At 38.2% G+C, this 14,174-nt stretch overlaps 1 protein-coding gene across 13 annotated transcripts in view; it reads right to left on the bottom strand.

Moving 5' to 3' along the window:
- Positions 1 to 14,174, bottom strand: part of CDC14B (cell division cycle 14B) — a 104,100-nt gene that overhangs the window by 48,643 nt on the left and 41,283 nt on the right. For 10 of the 13 annotated variants that reach the window (XM_046022545.1, XM_046022543.1, XM_046022547.1 and 7 more), the window contains exons 2-4: positions 7,648 to 7,738; positions 7,032 to 7,107; positions 4,396 to 4,488 (exon numbers count right to left, since the gene is read on the bottom strand). In XM_046022545.1, the coding sequence (XP_045878501.1) occupies positions 4,396 to 4,488; positions 7,032 to 7,107; positions 7,648 to 7,738 (260 nt within the window). Of the gene's footprint in view, positions 1 to 4,395; positions 4,489 to 7,031; positions 7,108 to 7,647; positions 7,739 to 9,093; positions 9,246 to 14,174 lie in introns of those variants that run through there. The other 3 variants (XM_046022541.1, XM_046022550.1, XM_046022549.1) reach the window with 3 other exon arrangements.

Here is a 14,174-nt window from a genome sequence, read left to right as displayed (position 1 = left end):
ACAATTTATGGTCCAGGATTAGGTACTGTTTTGGACATTTTGGATCAATGGAGGAAATATGAATGTAATCCAGGTATTAATAAAATGGAAGAATGGGCCACTGACTAGAAAAAAAAAAGTGATAAAACTGTCCTGGCGAACATAAAACAGATGGTATTTTACACACACATATGCGCATGTCCTGCTTTTATAAATACAAAAGAGGGTTCTTTTTAAGGCAAGTTTCCTAAATTTCTCAAGGGTATAAATATGGGTTTTGACATGATATTTTTCACAACAAAATGACAAAACAAAGTTTCAAGCTTTTATTTTCAAAATACTCTCTTCACTATCAAGAGTATGTTTTGAAAGGCACTTGCTTTTCCACTTAAAATTTCACCCTTACTTCAAATGACAGGTTAAATACCACTACCCCCCAAATCTGCCTAAGTATTTGCCACCGACTTATCACAACAGGGTAAACTTACCACTCTATAAAATTATGTAATGTACTTATCTTTTTGTAAAAAGAAAAACTCAGGTAGTTTCTATATTTTTCGACTCTTCTACAGTGAGTAAGTGTATAAAAGATTTTTACTTTCACCTAGTGTGTTAACAAAGCTCCTACCATTTCAGATAGTTGCTGAAACCATTTATCAGGCCACACAAAGTGCAATACCTGGAAATACACACATCAAAGACAAATGAATAGTTAAGGCAATAATCTCATTTCTGCCACGCGTAGCACCTGACCATCTGACAAATGGGACTAACAGAGCATGGGCATATCAATCCTGTTTCAATAGCTGAGTATTTTGACTATTTTCAAAACCAAACCTCCTCTGTTTTAAGACAAAAACATAACTAGAAGGACTACACTTTATTCAAGCCTCCTCTACACTCCATATTAGATCCTTTTGAATACACAAAGATGGAGAGGGCAATTCTTTCAGAGCGTAAAAGGATGGATAGAGTCAGTCCATTCGGAATACTTCCTTCCAAACAGTTCTTCCTCCAGACTTTTTGTTCTAACATTACCACACCATCTTCCAGATGAATCACTAAAAAGCATTACTATTTCCAAAATTCCTCAACAACTCCAGAAAAGGTTATCGAGGCTGCAAACCAATTTCTAGGAAACTCACTCTTTCTTAAATTCTTTAATCAGAGGATTCAACAGACTTCAATCAGATCAAATCCTCACCTCAAATCCATCAAATTCACATTTGATGTTTAATATTTTGAGGTATCGATATCTTAACACTCCTTTGCTACTATTAATAAATTTCTTTTTCTCGGGGCGTCTGGGTGGCTCAGTTGGTTAAATGTCTGCTTTTGACTTAGGTCATGATCCCAGGGTCCTGGAATTGAGCCTGGAGCCCACAGTTGGGCTCCCTGATCAGCAGGGAGCCTGTTTCTCCCTCTCCCTCGGCACCTCCCACCCCCCACTCATGCTCTGCACACTCTGTAATAAATGAACAAAATCTTTATTAATTAATTTCCTTTTATTAGAAGTTTTTCTCCTGTTTTCTCACCTAGCATCATTTCAACTCCAAGCTTCTATTTTAGCCAACCAGTCACGGCTGCAAAGACTTTTGCTAAAGCCAAGAACTGTAATCCTCCTGCTGAGCTGGCTTCTAACTCAGCAGAGGAATGAACTCAACTGAATGTCCAAATTGCTTATCTGGCACTTTACTAACCAATCAAATCTGTGCTAATCTGAGACCATAAAATCCTGAAAGGACTTCTAACCCTAAATATATTAAATATAGAAAAATAAACTTCAACCTGCCAAAACGCAACCATAAACAAAGTCAAAAGGCCAACACCAAACTTAGAGCAAATATGACAACAAATTTTCAGTAAATGTGCCAAGGAGTCACTGTTTTATCACTGGCCATAAAAAACAACAGCAATAAGATCCTTATTTATAAAATTATCAAGTACTTTGTTTTTAACAAAACCCTTAGTTCCCACCACACTCACAACCACCCTCTCTAGGGGTTCTTGACACTGAAGTCACCATGTCTGGCTCCCCAAGACCCGCTCCCTGCCTCCACCATCTTGGGGATATCTCATCTGACCAGAAACAAATAAATGACTGACACAAGATCAGCCGAGCAGAGCTCTTTGTGTTCTATTCAGGAGCACATTCTCTTAAATGGAATGCCTTCAGCCATTTCCCCCTTGATAATGTAAAGACTTTTACTGTCACACTAAGGACCATATCTCCAGGGTCCCCTTTAATATTTTATAAACCCCAAGAATTCTGGCTGCATCCCTTTTTCTATAAAGCTGAAGTGATTTATTCTAATCCACGGGGCTTCTCACCCAGGTAATGGCTAAGTAATGGGGCTAAGTGGGCTAAGTAATGGCACCAAATGCCCCAGTTAAAAAAGCCACCTCTCCGTACTCTTTTTCTTAACTTGTATAGGCTATTCTGCATAGGCTTTTTTTTTCCCCCTGAGAATTTTTGCTGCTAAGCACAATGAACACCACGAGAGATGAGGGGGAAAAAATACCAAAAGCAACACATCTGGGTAAGTTTAAAAAGTCAAATTTTAGTAGCCCTAATCTACAACTAGTGTTTTCACACATTCAGAGATGGTAAGAAAACCTAGTGCTATTCCAGAAACTTTTCTTCTGTGAACACAGATGAAAACAAAAGCAAAAAAGGCCTTAATCACATTTCCTAATGATTTAGCTTAAACATAGAAAAGGAAATTATGAAAAGTTTAGGTGCAATTTCAGCCAGTACCACCAACTTCTGGTTTAATCACTGTATATTCCAAATTATTAAACTATATACCAGAAAATAATTTTCAAAAGGAGGAAGGCACGACAGAGGCAAGTAGCAAGTTGGGGGAAGAAAAAACTTATCTAAAGAACTTCAGAAACAATCCTCTTATTGTGGATGGCAGTAGAAGACACATCCACTCACTATTCTTCTCCAGTGAATAGGATAGCTAGCTTCCACACCAATAAACAAAAAGATAAGGGGCACTATTCTGGAGGAGCCCTCAACCTACTCCGGAAAAACTGTTGCTAAGGTACCCCTGCAGATGAATGTACTAGGCATTGATAAAATGTGACTCTAAAAACAAAATCTTCCATGATCCTTATAAATAAATGAAATTTATAACTCTTGTGTAAATATTGGCTATTCCAACTATATTTTCCAATGATTCAAATAAACCTCAGGATGCCTGGGTGGCTCAGCTAAGCAACTGCCTTCGGCTCAGATCATGATCCCAGGGTCCTGGGATGAAGTCCCACTTTGAGCTCCTTGCTCGGCAGGAAGTCTGCTTCTCCCTCTGCCTGCCGCTCGCCCTGCTTATACACGCTGTCTCTGACAAATAAATAATAAAATCTTAAAAAAAAAAAAAAAAAAAAAAAAAGACCTCTGAGTGTCTTATGTAACCTATATAGTATGTAAAACTTGTCCTACAATGCTAACTATATCCTCATGCTAGATGTTTTCATGAGAATGGAAAGAATCCATGAGAACAGACCTAAGAGTCACACCTTAGTTAGGAAAAAATGGCCTATATTCAAATTATAAAGCACTCTTACCTCATGTGATGCACTTTGATATTTTTCTAGAAAAAATATCAATTACTGGCCCTGACTCCACTTTCACAACTTCACTAAATGGATCATGGGTTTATAAAAACACAGTTTTGGGGGCATTATCTTCTAACCTTAAGTGCCATAACACATACTGTTGGTCAATTTTTTTAAAAAATGGGCTATTTAAAGAGCAGTTTTAGGGGGCGCCTGGGTGGCTCAGTGGTTTAGGCCTCTGCCTTCGGCTCAGGTCATGATCTCAGGGTCCTGGGATCGAGCCCCACATCCGGCTCTCTGCTCAGTGGGGAGCCTGTTTCTCCCTCTCTCTCTGCCTGCCTCTCTGCCTACTTGTGACCTCTCTCTCTGTCAAATAAATAAATAAAACATTAAAAAAAAAAAAAAGAGCAGTTTTAGGTTCAGAATAGCAAAGCTAAGTAAGAGGTGTAGAAATCTTCCATATACCCTGTCCCCCCAAATATGCACAGTCTTCCCTGTTGATCAAATCTTTAAAAGCAAAACATGTTCTTTCTGGAAAGAAATCAAGATATTATCAGGGCGCCTGGGTGGCTCAGCAGGTTAAAGCCTCTGCCTTCAGCTCGGGTCATGATCCCGGGGTGCTGGGATCGAGCCCCGCATCGGGCTCTCTGCTTGGCTGGGAGCCTGCTTCCTCCTCTCTCTCTGCCTGCCTCTCTGCCTACTTGTAATCTCTATCTGTCAAATAAATAAATCTTTAAAAAAAAAAAAAAGATATTATCTTAGAAAAAGTAATTTCCAAATTCCAACTGCAATTTAAAGTACCACTGTGGTATGCATTTTCACTAATATGTTGGGAAATCATTTAATACTTACCATATAACATCCAATAAGGAAAGCAGCATTCGCTTGTTTTCTCTGATCAGAGCCAGTAAAATGAATAATTTTCTTCCTCATCATTGTGATGGACTACATAAAGATAAACAGGTGTTAGTATTTTCTCTTTAATTTCAAGTTTTCTATAACTTCATTTTTTGATGAAGACAAATTTCAAACCTTACAATGTATAAGCATTCACCTTAGCAAGATCTTTAAAATGATTAACTTTGATACCCCAAAATACCATGTACCTTCCCATAAAAGACATGTTTTTGGATTAGAATGAAAGTACAGTTAAGGAGTGGGGAAGGGGCTTGGAGTATAAGCTCTGAAAAAATACACAAGACGCTGGAAAGGGCAGTGGGAGACTTTGCTTTCCTTCTCCTATTTTTGGCTCTAAATCAATTCCCAAAACCATTATAATTAAAAGGGTATATTAAAGCAGGCAGAAATAATTCATTGTGTTAGAAATCAAGATGATGAGTGGGGTAAGAGGCCAGGGGGAGGGTAGAGCAGAGATAACAGAGCAAAACTGGGCCCTTACTTGGTGGTGTTAATGTTGTTCTTGATTTGATAACCAAGATGATTACCTACATATATTCAGTTTGTGAAAATTCATTGAACTGTGCACTCAAGATCTTTATCTATTTCTGTACATACATCACACTTCAATAAAAAGTTAAATAGAAAGGGTATGGAATTTTAAAACCCAAAAAAGCACATGATTATAGTTAGCACCTCCTCACCTGTATTTCACTAACGTGTGCAGAAACAGATTCAGGTAAGCATAAGGGAAAGGATATATTCAATTCAAAAAGCACACATTTCTTGATTTCTGTGAGTCAATGATGAATGTGTACATTATTTTCCTTTAGTTGTTTACAAAGAGTAAGAGATCCAAGTTGATTTTAAAAAAAACAAAACCAAAACCCAACCAGCCATAGAGGAACACAAGCACAAGACACTTTAATTCAAACTCTCCACACACTTTTGTCACTAATTGAATAGGCAGTAATGTTTCCATCAGGTTGGGTGGTCAACACCCTGAAAGAAGTTGTTCTGGTAAATCATAAAAAATTAAAAGAAGAAAAAAGAAAAAAAAAGGACCGATATGCCAATATATTCTTGGTTGAGTCAAAGGATAAAAGGTGGAGTACAGGAAAGGAAAAAAAAGTCTTTCAAAATTAAAGCAAAGAAACACAAGGGGGGTGGCCTCAGGGAGGAAATTATTTTTAGCTTCCCAGCCCTGTATGAACAAAAGACCAGCCATTAGCAACTGGAAAAAAGAAGGAGGGTGTGGCCATAAATATACAAGACCATAAACATTTATATTCCTATTCAAGAGAAAAATAAAGTCCAGAGAGAAGAAAAACATTTATATTCCTATTCGAGAGAAAAATAAAGTCCAGAGAGAAGAGTCTCCATCTCTACATAAATCTGTAGGGCAAACACATATAATACAAAAAAGAAAAGGCAATGCTACAACTTCCATTTTGCAAATGAGTAACTCCTTTGACAGGTGCTTCCAACATTTACAATGGGGAATTTTAGGTTTGAGGCTCAAGGGGAAAGAAAAAAATCTGCCTTACTCACTCATAAATTTGCAATACAATTTAATTTTTAACTGAAAATAAATTTCAGGCGCCTGGGTGGCTCAGTCATTAAGCATCTGCCTGCAGCTCAGGTCATGATCCCAGAGTCCTGGGATCAAGTCCCACATGGGGCTCCCTGGTCAGCGGGAAGCCTGCTTCTCCCTCTCCCACTTCCCCTTGCTTGTGTTCCCTCCCTCACTGTCTTTCTGTCAAATAAATTAATAAAATCTTAAAAAAAAAAAGGAAATAAATTTTATTTCTTTCTGTGTATTAGGATGGTAAGTAATCAATTGGATAAAGCTGTTTTTTAAGAAATACCTACCCTTAAATCCAGTATTTTCTAACTTGAGAATTTACAGTGACTAATTTGGACTTGCTAAGCCATACATAAACATTTTTATTGATGTGACCATAACTTACAAGTTTTTTAAATAAAGGAATGGGGTCTGAGTTCAAAGTAACAGAAATACACTTTTGTAACTCTCATACACAGTCTTAAAGAGAGGCTGTTTGCCCCTGCTTTCCTTACTCCTTAATGGTATATATAAAGATGGGGGTGAAGAGTCACAAGGAGTACAAGTATCACGGGAGATTAAAGATAGAATGGAAGTAAGATGAGCCAATATTCTTTATAAAGTAATAAAGCACTCTGTCAAAGTAAAGGCAGAAAGAACAATAACCAAAGCAAGGGAAATTTCTCCTGTTAGGTTTCATTTCCATTAGATCAGACAGCAAGAGGTCTCACTTTATTAACCAATTTCTACTTTGGCTTTTCAAGCATCTGAGCATCACCAATCCAAACCAGAACAAAATGACTCAATCAGTCTTAAACCATTCAGTCAAAACTCTGAACAAGAAACATATACACACTATGATTATATAAAACAAAAATCACACGTATGTCCCAAACAACACTGCAGTGAAAAATAACCTTTTTTTTTTAACAATAAAAAAGAGAGGTGTGTTTTCCTTTCTTTTCCCTCCCCAGAATTAGGCTAATAATAATTACCTAAGTTAAATTTTAAGTAAAAAAGATTTTACCTTTAATTTCTTATTTATCTTGCAACAGTATCTGTAAACCATTGCCAAATTGAGTGGTCCAAAATCTGCGTAGAAGCTTTAAAAATGAAAAACAAAAACATACATATACATTCCAGATCCTCTAAATTTTATAAATGCCTTTTTGGAACTACAATATCCAACTACGACAAGAACGCATACACCAAATTTTTATCGGTTAACAATGTTAATGATACTGCCGTACTAGTGGTAAACTAGTGGTATTCTGGTAAGGAATGCCTACTGAAAAATATAACAAGGGCTTAAATCCAGCCTCAATAATATCTGAATAAAAAAGCTGTTTTTCCACACATTTTTCCACATTTTACTTATAACTATACTAGTTTGTATCTCATGTGTACTTTAAGCTGCTAGATTTCAAATATAACTTGTTAAATTTAGGAATGTTCCTTCATTTTGATATTTGCCCTAAGGGTCTACTTTATTACCAAGGGTTATACTACCAAGAAAAAAATACTTGGCAATTATCAATCAACAGATTTGTAATTTTCCGAGGCTATTCTATTTACAAACATACCTTTAGATTCTTCAAAATAAAAAAAAGTTACTAACAATCGTTTAAAAAATCAGTACTTACTTCTCATATTCAAGTTCATTATCTATGCTGAAATAATGTACATTTGATGAACTCTTTGGTCTGCTGTAGAGAATGGCAAAACAAAGGCGATCTGAAATGGAAAAATTGCAATGTTCCTTCCTTCAGGTTATTAAAAAAAGTTTCACATATCATGATGCAACTATTTTCAGATGAAGTCAAATTTTATTTTTTTTCATGCATGGTAAGGGTGCCAATGGGTAATTTCAAAGTGTTCTGCTATTTTGGTGGGTAACAATAAATAACCAACATTTTTAAAGGAGAAATTGTTTAAACCATAAACTTCAATAGCAATAAGTAATTTTTCACAGCAATATGGCTAGGTTTCTAGAGGAACCTCTCATTACAAAACTTTGGTTCCCCTGGGCTAAGAAATTTCAGCAAATAGCAGCATGCATTGGATAGGCAGATTACTTGTGCTATGTTTCAGTAGATTTTCAAGCCATCCTAAAAAATCGTTTCAATAGGAAACTGTATTTTTTAAAGTAAAAGCTAAAGAATGCTGTCAAAAATAGTTGCAAAATTAACGTTTACTTCTGTAGAACACAAACAACAAAACAAACCATAAATTGATTCGACTATTCTTAGGGATCACTACTTTTGTAGTTATTTTTACAATTAGACAAATTACCATTATAACAGAAGCAATGAGAGGTTTCTCCAAGATGAGTGAGATGAACCTGTGTTGCATAAATGCAGTCAGGCTGCTGTGATATTTAGCAAGAATGGTAAGGAGCAGTAATGCTCAGAGGCTCCACCCTTCCTCCCTTGCCTCACCCCCCAAAAAAGTTGCCTAAAAATCCACGGTGAAGCAGTCACCTGCAATACCTACTAGTGGTGCTAAATAGTGCTAATATAATACTTATTTACACTCAGATTGTAGCAAAATCAAGTACAGCCTTCAAAATAGTTAAAAAAAAAAAAAAACAACAACGCCAGCTGGCATCTGTTCCCCAAATGGTAATTTAAACAATTTGTCTGCAGTTCAACTCGCACAATTGCCGTATTTATTTCCTTGCAAACTCCTCAACTGAAATGTCTTGTAACCACAAACACTCAAACAGATGACGGAGCTGAGTCCTTGCTAACCACAAATGACCCTTGATCCCTGTGCATAGAGTGACCTAGGATTCTGCTCCCGTGAGTGAGTAGGGGCACCTCCTCTGCCAGTCATGGGTGGAAGGACACTAGGTTCCCAACTGCAAGCGTCTGTGCGGATTTGCCCCAAAGCAAGACCAAGCCTGGGGACGAGGAGTCCCGGGAGGCCACCCACGCCCGTGAGACAGCATCGGCCGGGCCCGAAGTTGAAGGGCTGCTGTTGGCCGGCAATAGGCGCCTCCTCGCCTCCCCCCGCACGGCCTGACACCTCCTAAATACGGCTGTCACAGCAGCTCCCGGGACAGGCAAGCCCCGCGCCACCCCACTCACCTTTGATCACCTCCACCACCAGAGCGGTCCCTGCGCCCTCCCGGCTCATGACTCCAAAGCATCTGGAAGGCGGAGCGGAGGGGAGGACCGGGTGGCCAGGGAACAACCAGCCGCTGAGAGAGGAGGCGCCCCGACCACACCCCCAAAGTTTAAAAAAACAGAAAGTTTAAAGGGCCGCGCCCAAGGGCAGGGCACAGCGACGCCCCTCGGTCGCCCTCCACACGGCAGACGCGGGCCAGTCAACCCCGGAAGTTCAAAACTTCGCAAACGTCCCCAAACGGAGCAGCGAGGGAGTGGGACGCAGACCAGACCCAGCCGCTGGGGCTGAGCCTCGGCCGGGTATTCTGCAGCTCCAGGCCAGGCCCCGCAGCAATTCTGCACTTAAAGTCGGGGCCTGCAGCAAAGCGCGGGAGAGCGGGATGCCAGCCTCGTAAAACAAGCAGCTCCAAAAGCCATTAAAAGGACTTGTTGGAAGAGACAGGCTCGGTGGGGATCTGCCAAGCGACGCGAGGGCCCTCCCACAGCCGCGCACTCAGCTGCTCTCGCCGCCGCTGCTAGAGGGCGCTCTGGTCAGAGAGGGACAGTCCGGGGAGGGGAGGCAGGGTGGTGGGCCGGGCCTTCGTCCAGTCCTTGGTCAGGTTAGGTCCCTCTGGGTGCCGGGCTTGCGCCAGTGCTGGCATCTCATCTAAAATGGGCTTTCCAAAACGGTTCCGGATTTAAAGGTAAGCCTAAAAACTGAGGCCAGGCGTTTCTTTAAAGGCCTTAGATTTCGCCTCAGGAAAGCACTGGGATGGTTGAAAAATATTTGGACACAATACGAATATGAAGCATCCATTTAAAGCATTTTCTAAATCTGTTTAACTGTGTTAGTCTCAAGTGAAAAAAAATTAAGATACAGTGTGAGTATGGTCCTGATTTTGTTATATATATTGGTGCTGGGGCAGAGGCTGGTTTTCATTTCCCCTTGTTCTTTTTCTGAATTTCCTATAGAGAAAGTATTGTTTTATCCATGAAAAAATTTGCAATGACTCTCCCTTACAGAGAAAAGCAATACAGTAACAACTCTTTCCCCTAAATTACTTATAGTCTCAATACAACATACACATTATATTACAGTATATACATCTTTGCCTCAAAAGTAAGCCTGCATACCTTCTAACCTTATTCTAAAATTTTTGGAGGGATCAAAGGTTTTAAATGTGAAAAAACAACAATGAATTATTTCTGTACTCTCCGACTGGGCCCTTCTAAATGAAACAAAATCTAAAAGCCATAAGAGAATCAACTACTAAATTGATAAAAATTTTTAAAATGGTCTTCATATCAAATAAACATAGTCAAGAGATAAACTGGGAAAATTTTTTTTTTTTATTTTTTTATTTGACAGAGAGAGAGGTCACAAGTAGGCAGAGAGGCAGGCAGAGAGAGAGGAGGAAGGCTCCCTGCAGAGCAGAGAGCCCGATGCGGGGCTGGATCCCAGGACTCTGAGATCATGACCTGAGCCGAAGGCAGCGGCTTAATCCACTGAGCCACCCAGGCGCCCCTGGGAAAATATTTTTTAAATTCATCTCATCTTGATGCTGAACTTCAGAATACAAAAATGCAAACTGAAACTAAAAGGTACTATTTTGCCTTCTGACTGGCAAAAATCAAGAGTTTGATAAGGCATCCTGTTGGTGAGTCTGTGGGGAAAAAGGCACTTTCTCTCACTTTTTCTATGGATAGGAATATAAACTGGGAAAACCTCCTTGAAGAGCAAGGAAGGGTAATTTGGTGATGTTCAAGACTGAAAACTGGCAAGACTGCCAAGACAGGGGGCACCTGGGTGGCTCAGTTGGTTAAGCAGTGGCCTTCAGCTCAGGTCATGATCCCAGGGTCCCAGACTGGAGCCCTACATGGGAGTCCCTGCTCAGTGGGAAGTCTGCTTCTCCCTCTACCCCTCCCTTCCCCACCCTTCTTATACATCTCTCTCTCACTCAAATAAATAAAATCTTAAAAAAAAAAAAAGATTGCCAAGATAGGCTCCTATTTAAATACTACCGTAGTATATGTAAGGTATGTATATACATTTGTATGACTGTATATGAAATCTTGCATAGCAAATATCCAGAAGGATATACAAGAAACTGGTAGTAGTGGATATCTTACAGAGAGAACCTGGGTGTTCAGAAACACAGAAGGGTAAGTGAGATTTATGCCTTTCTAAAAACTTTCAAATTCTGTACCATATATTACCTGTTCAAAATTATGAAGCTTTGAAAATGAACTTGCAAGCTAACTGTTTTTCCAAAGCTGACTCTTCATCAAGATACAAAACATGGTAAGCACATTACAAGACAACCTGGAAAATGTCCTTTGTGCACATTTAAAGAAGAGAACTAGTTAGTAACTTCTTTTGATTTCTACCTACATATATCTTGAAATCCAGTTTCTTTTAACAAATCCAAATAAAACTGGGTATACCTAGAAGGAAGTGGGAAGAGATGTTTATTATTACAGGAAAGAAAAAAAGAATCACTGGTTTTTGATGTCCAATTATCCTTGTAGAATATATTCTCAATATTCTATTGTTAGAATAACATTGCAATAACCTGTTACAGAGACTAGAGTGCTAAGATGAGAGCTATTTATTAGAAACCTGGAGTTAGAAACAGGGGTCTTTACAAAGTTTTGCTTAAAGGTTCATGATTAAAATTATAAACCTACTGTAAACCCACATATCTTCACTTAATGGTTCTGTTGTCAAAAACAGAAAACCAAAGTTTTAAAGCAATAAATCTTCTTGCCTATATATGCCTGTCACATAATGTTGCTTCTCTTTCTTCTCTGAATAACATGATAACAGTAGAAGGAAATAAAATCTCACCATTTTAAAATGCTAACAAAAACATTCAACATCCTCATACCAAAGTTGTTTGTTTTGACTTGGGTTTTTGGCCTCCAGTTTGCTACTTCTTCCTTTAATAACTGTGTTAAATAAATGAAAAACTTTCTCCTGTATGACAACTGTAGATATTTGGGGATAATTAATCAAACAGAGGGCTATGATCTAAACCAAGTGAGAAATATATGTAGGAGTCAGGTGGCACTGATAATACAGTATATACCACTTTTTTAAAGAAAATATTAAAAACTCTACTTGGACATAATAGACACAATGGACTTTCTACTATTTCTCTTTACCCTGGAACTGAACTGACTTCACAGATCCTGGAAGAGCAGCTAGAGACATAAGCAGCTTCCCTACAGTATAAGGGATCTCACCACAAGACAAGAAGAAAGGAGGATTCTTACACCTGTGGAACAAAAGAGAACAGGTAAAAAAATAAATAAATAAATAAACCACTCTCCACCTGAGAGAGAAGGCAACAGACATCAAGCTCTCATCTGTATTAGTCACACATCTTTGAAGGGAAGAAATGACCAATGGGCGCAGAGTATTGTATTAATATAAGCTCATTACAACCTATGAGGTAGATACTACTACTGCTACCATCAGTATTTTTCAGGAAATGAAACCTAACCTTAAAGAGGCAAAGTGACTAACCTAAGCAAGGTCCCCAAACCTGTGGTAAAGTAGCAGAATTAGGACAGGACACTAGATTGAAGCCTGAGATTTCTAAAATCCCTGCCTCAGAGACTTGCCCTAATATAAAGCATGAATAATTAAAACAGTATGATTTTAGAACAGCAAAAGATAAATATGGACCTGGGCATACATGAAAACTTAGTAAATGAGGAAAATGATACTTCAAGTCAGTCACAAAGAAGGCCTTATTCAATAAGGGGCAAATATTTAGATGTATAAGAAGAGAGTGAGATTCCCATCTTACCTATTATATAGAAAAAAAATACCAGATTACATAATTTTGAAAAGATGTCAGATAACTATTAAAATATACTGAATAGTTTTATAATTTAAATGGGGAATTTTGGGGGTGCCTAGGTCGCTCAGTTGGCTAAGCATCTGTCTTTGGCTCAGGTCGTGATCCCAAGGGTCCTGGCTATCCCTCTCTCTCTGTCAAATAAATAAACAAAATTTTTTTTTTAAATGGGGAATTTTCAAGCATGACATAAAACTCAGGTCATACAGGAAAGAAACAGAGACTTAGGGGAAAATATATAATAAAGGGTTAATCATCACAACAGATAAAAAGTACCTACAAAGCAATATAACAACCTAATAGAAAATAAAACCCTACAAAAGCTATAAATAGCCAATTCAGAAAAGTATACAAACGGTCAATGACATATGAAAAGAACACCTTCCCCGTGGCTGGCTCATCCTTGAAAAAAAAAAAAAAAACAAACTATTATCATGAACAGATTACAGAAGAAAGCCACATGATTATCTCATTAAATACAGAAAAAGGAATCATTAAAACCAAGTCAGTTCCAATTAAGTCTTTGTATAATGAGCCTAAAGGAGAACGTCCTTAACCTGATAAAGTGTATCTTCCAAATACCTCTACCAAATATACTTCATGCTTTAATTTTTAAGTCTCTCCCTGAAATAAAAAAAACAAGACAACAACTCCTATCATTATGATAACTGGAAGTTCTAGATAATGCCAAAGAAAAAAAAATGAGAGAGAAGAATTGGAAAGGAACCAACTGTCCTTATTTACAATCATTATTTTCCTTAAAAATAGAAGAGAATCTGTAGGCAAACTATTAAATAACCTAATAAACTTCTGTAAAGTTTCTAGATATAGATGGTTAACATACAAAACCCAAGAGTTTTTCTATATATTTGTAATAACCAACTATGAAATACAGAAGAAAAAAACATGTGTATATCCTCTATGAATATATGGGGAGATAAAGCAGATTTATAATTGGGAAGGTTCACTATCAAAAGATGGTGATTACCCTCAAACTAAAGGCAATTCTTACTAAATTCTCAATAGAGCTTTTCGTGGAATCTGACAATCTGATCCTAAAATTAATCTAGGAGATCACAGGGCCAAGAAGAACTGAGATCACTTTGAAAATGAAAACGTAAGGGGAGACATCTGGGTGGCTCAGTCAGTTGAGTGTCTGCCTTCTGATCAGGTCATGATCTGGGTTTGAGTCCCACA

Source organism: Meles meles, chromosome 11, assembly GCF_922984935.1.
Source record: "Meles meles chromosome 11, mMelMel3.1 paternal haplotype, whole genome shotgun sequence".
In the NCBI taxonomy this organism is placed as follows: Eukaryota; Metazoa; Chordata; class Mammalia; order Carnivora; family Mustelidae; genus Meles; species Meles meles.
Note: the sequence above shows the minus strand (reverse complement) of the source record. Positions and strands in the feature narration are given on the sequence as shown.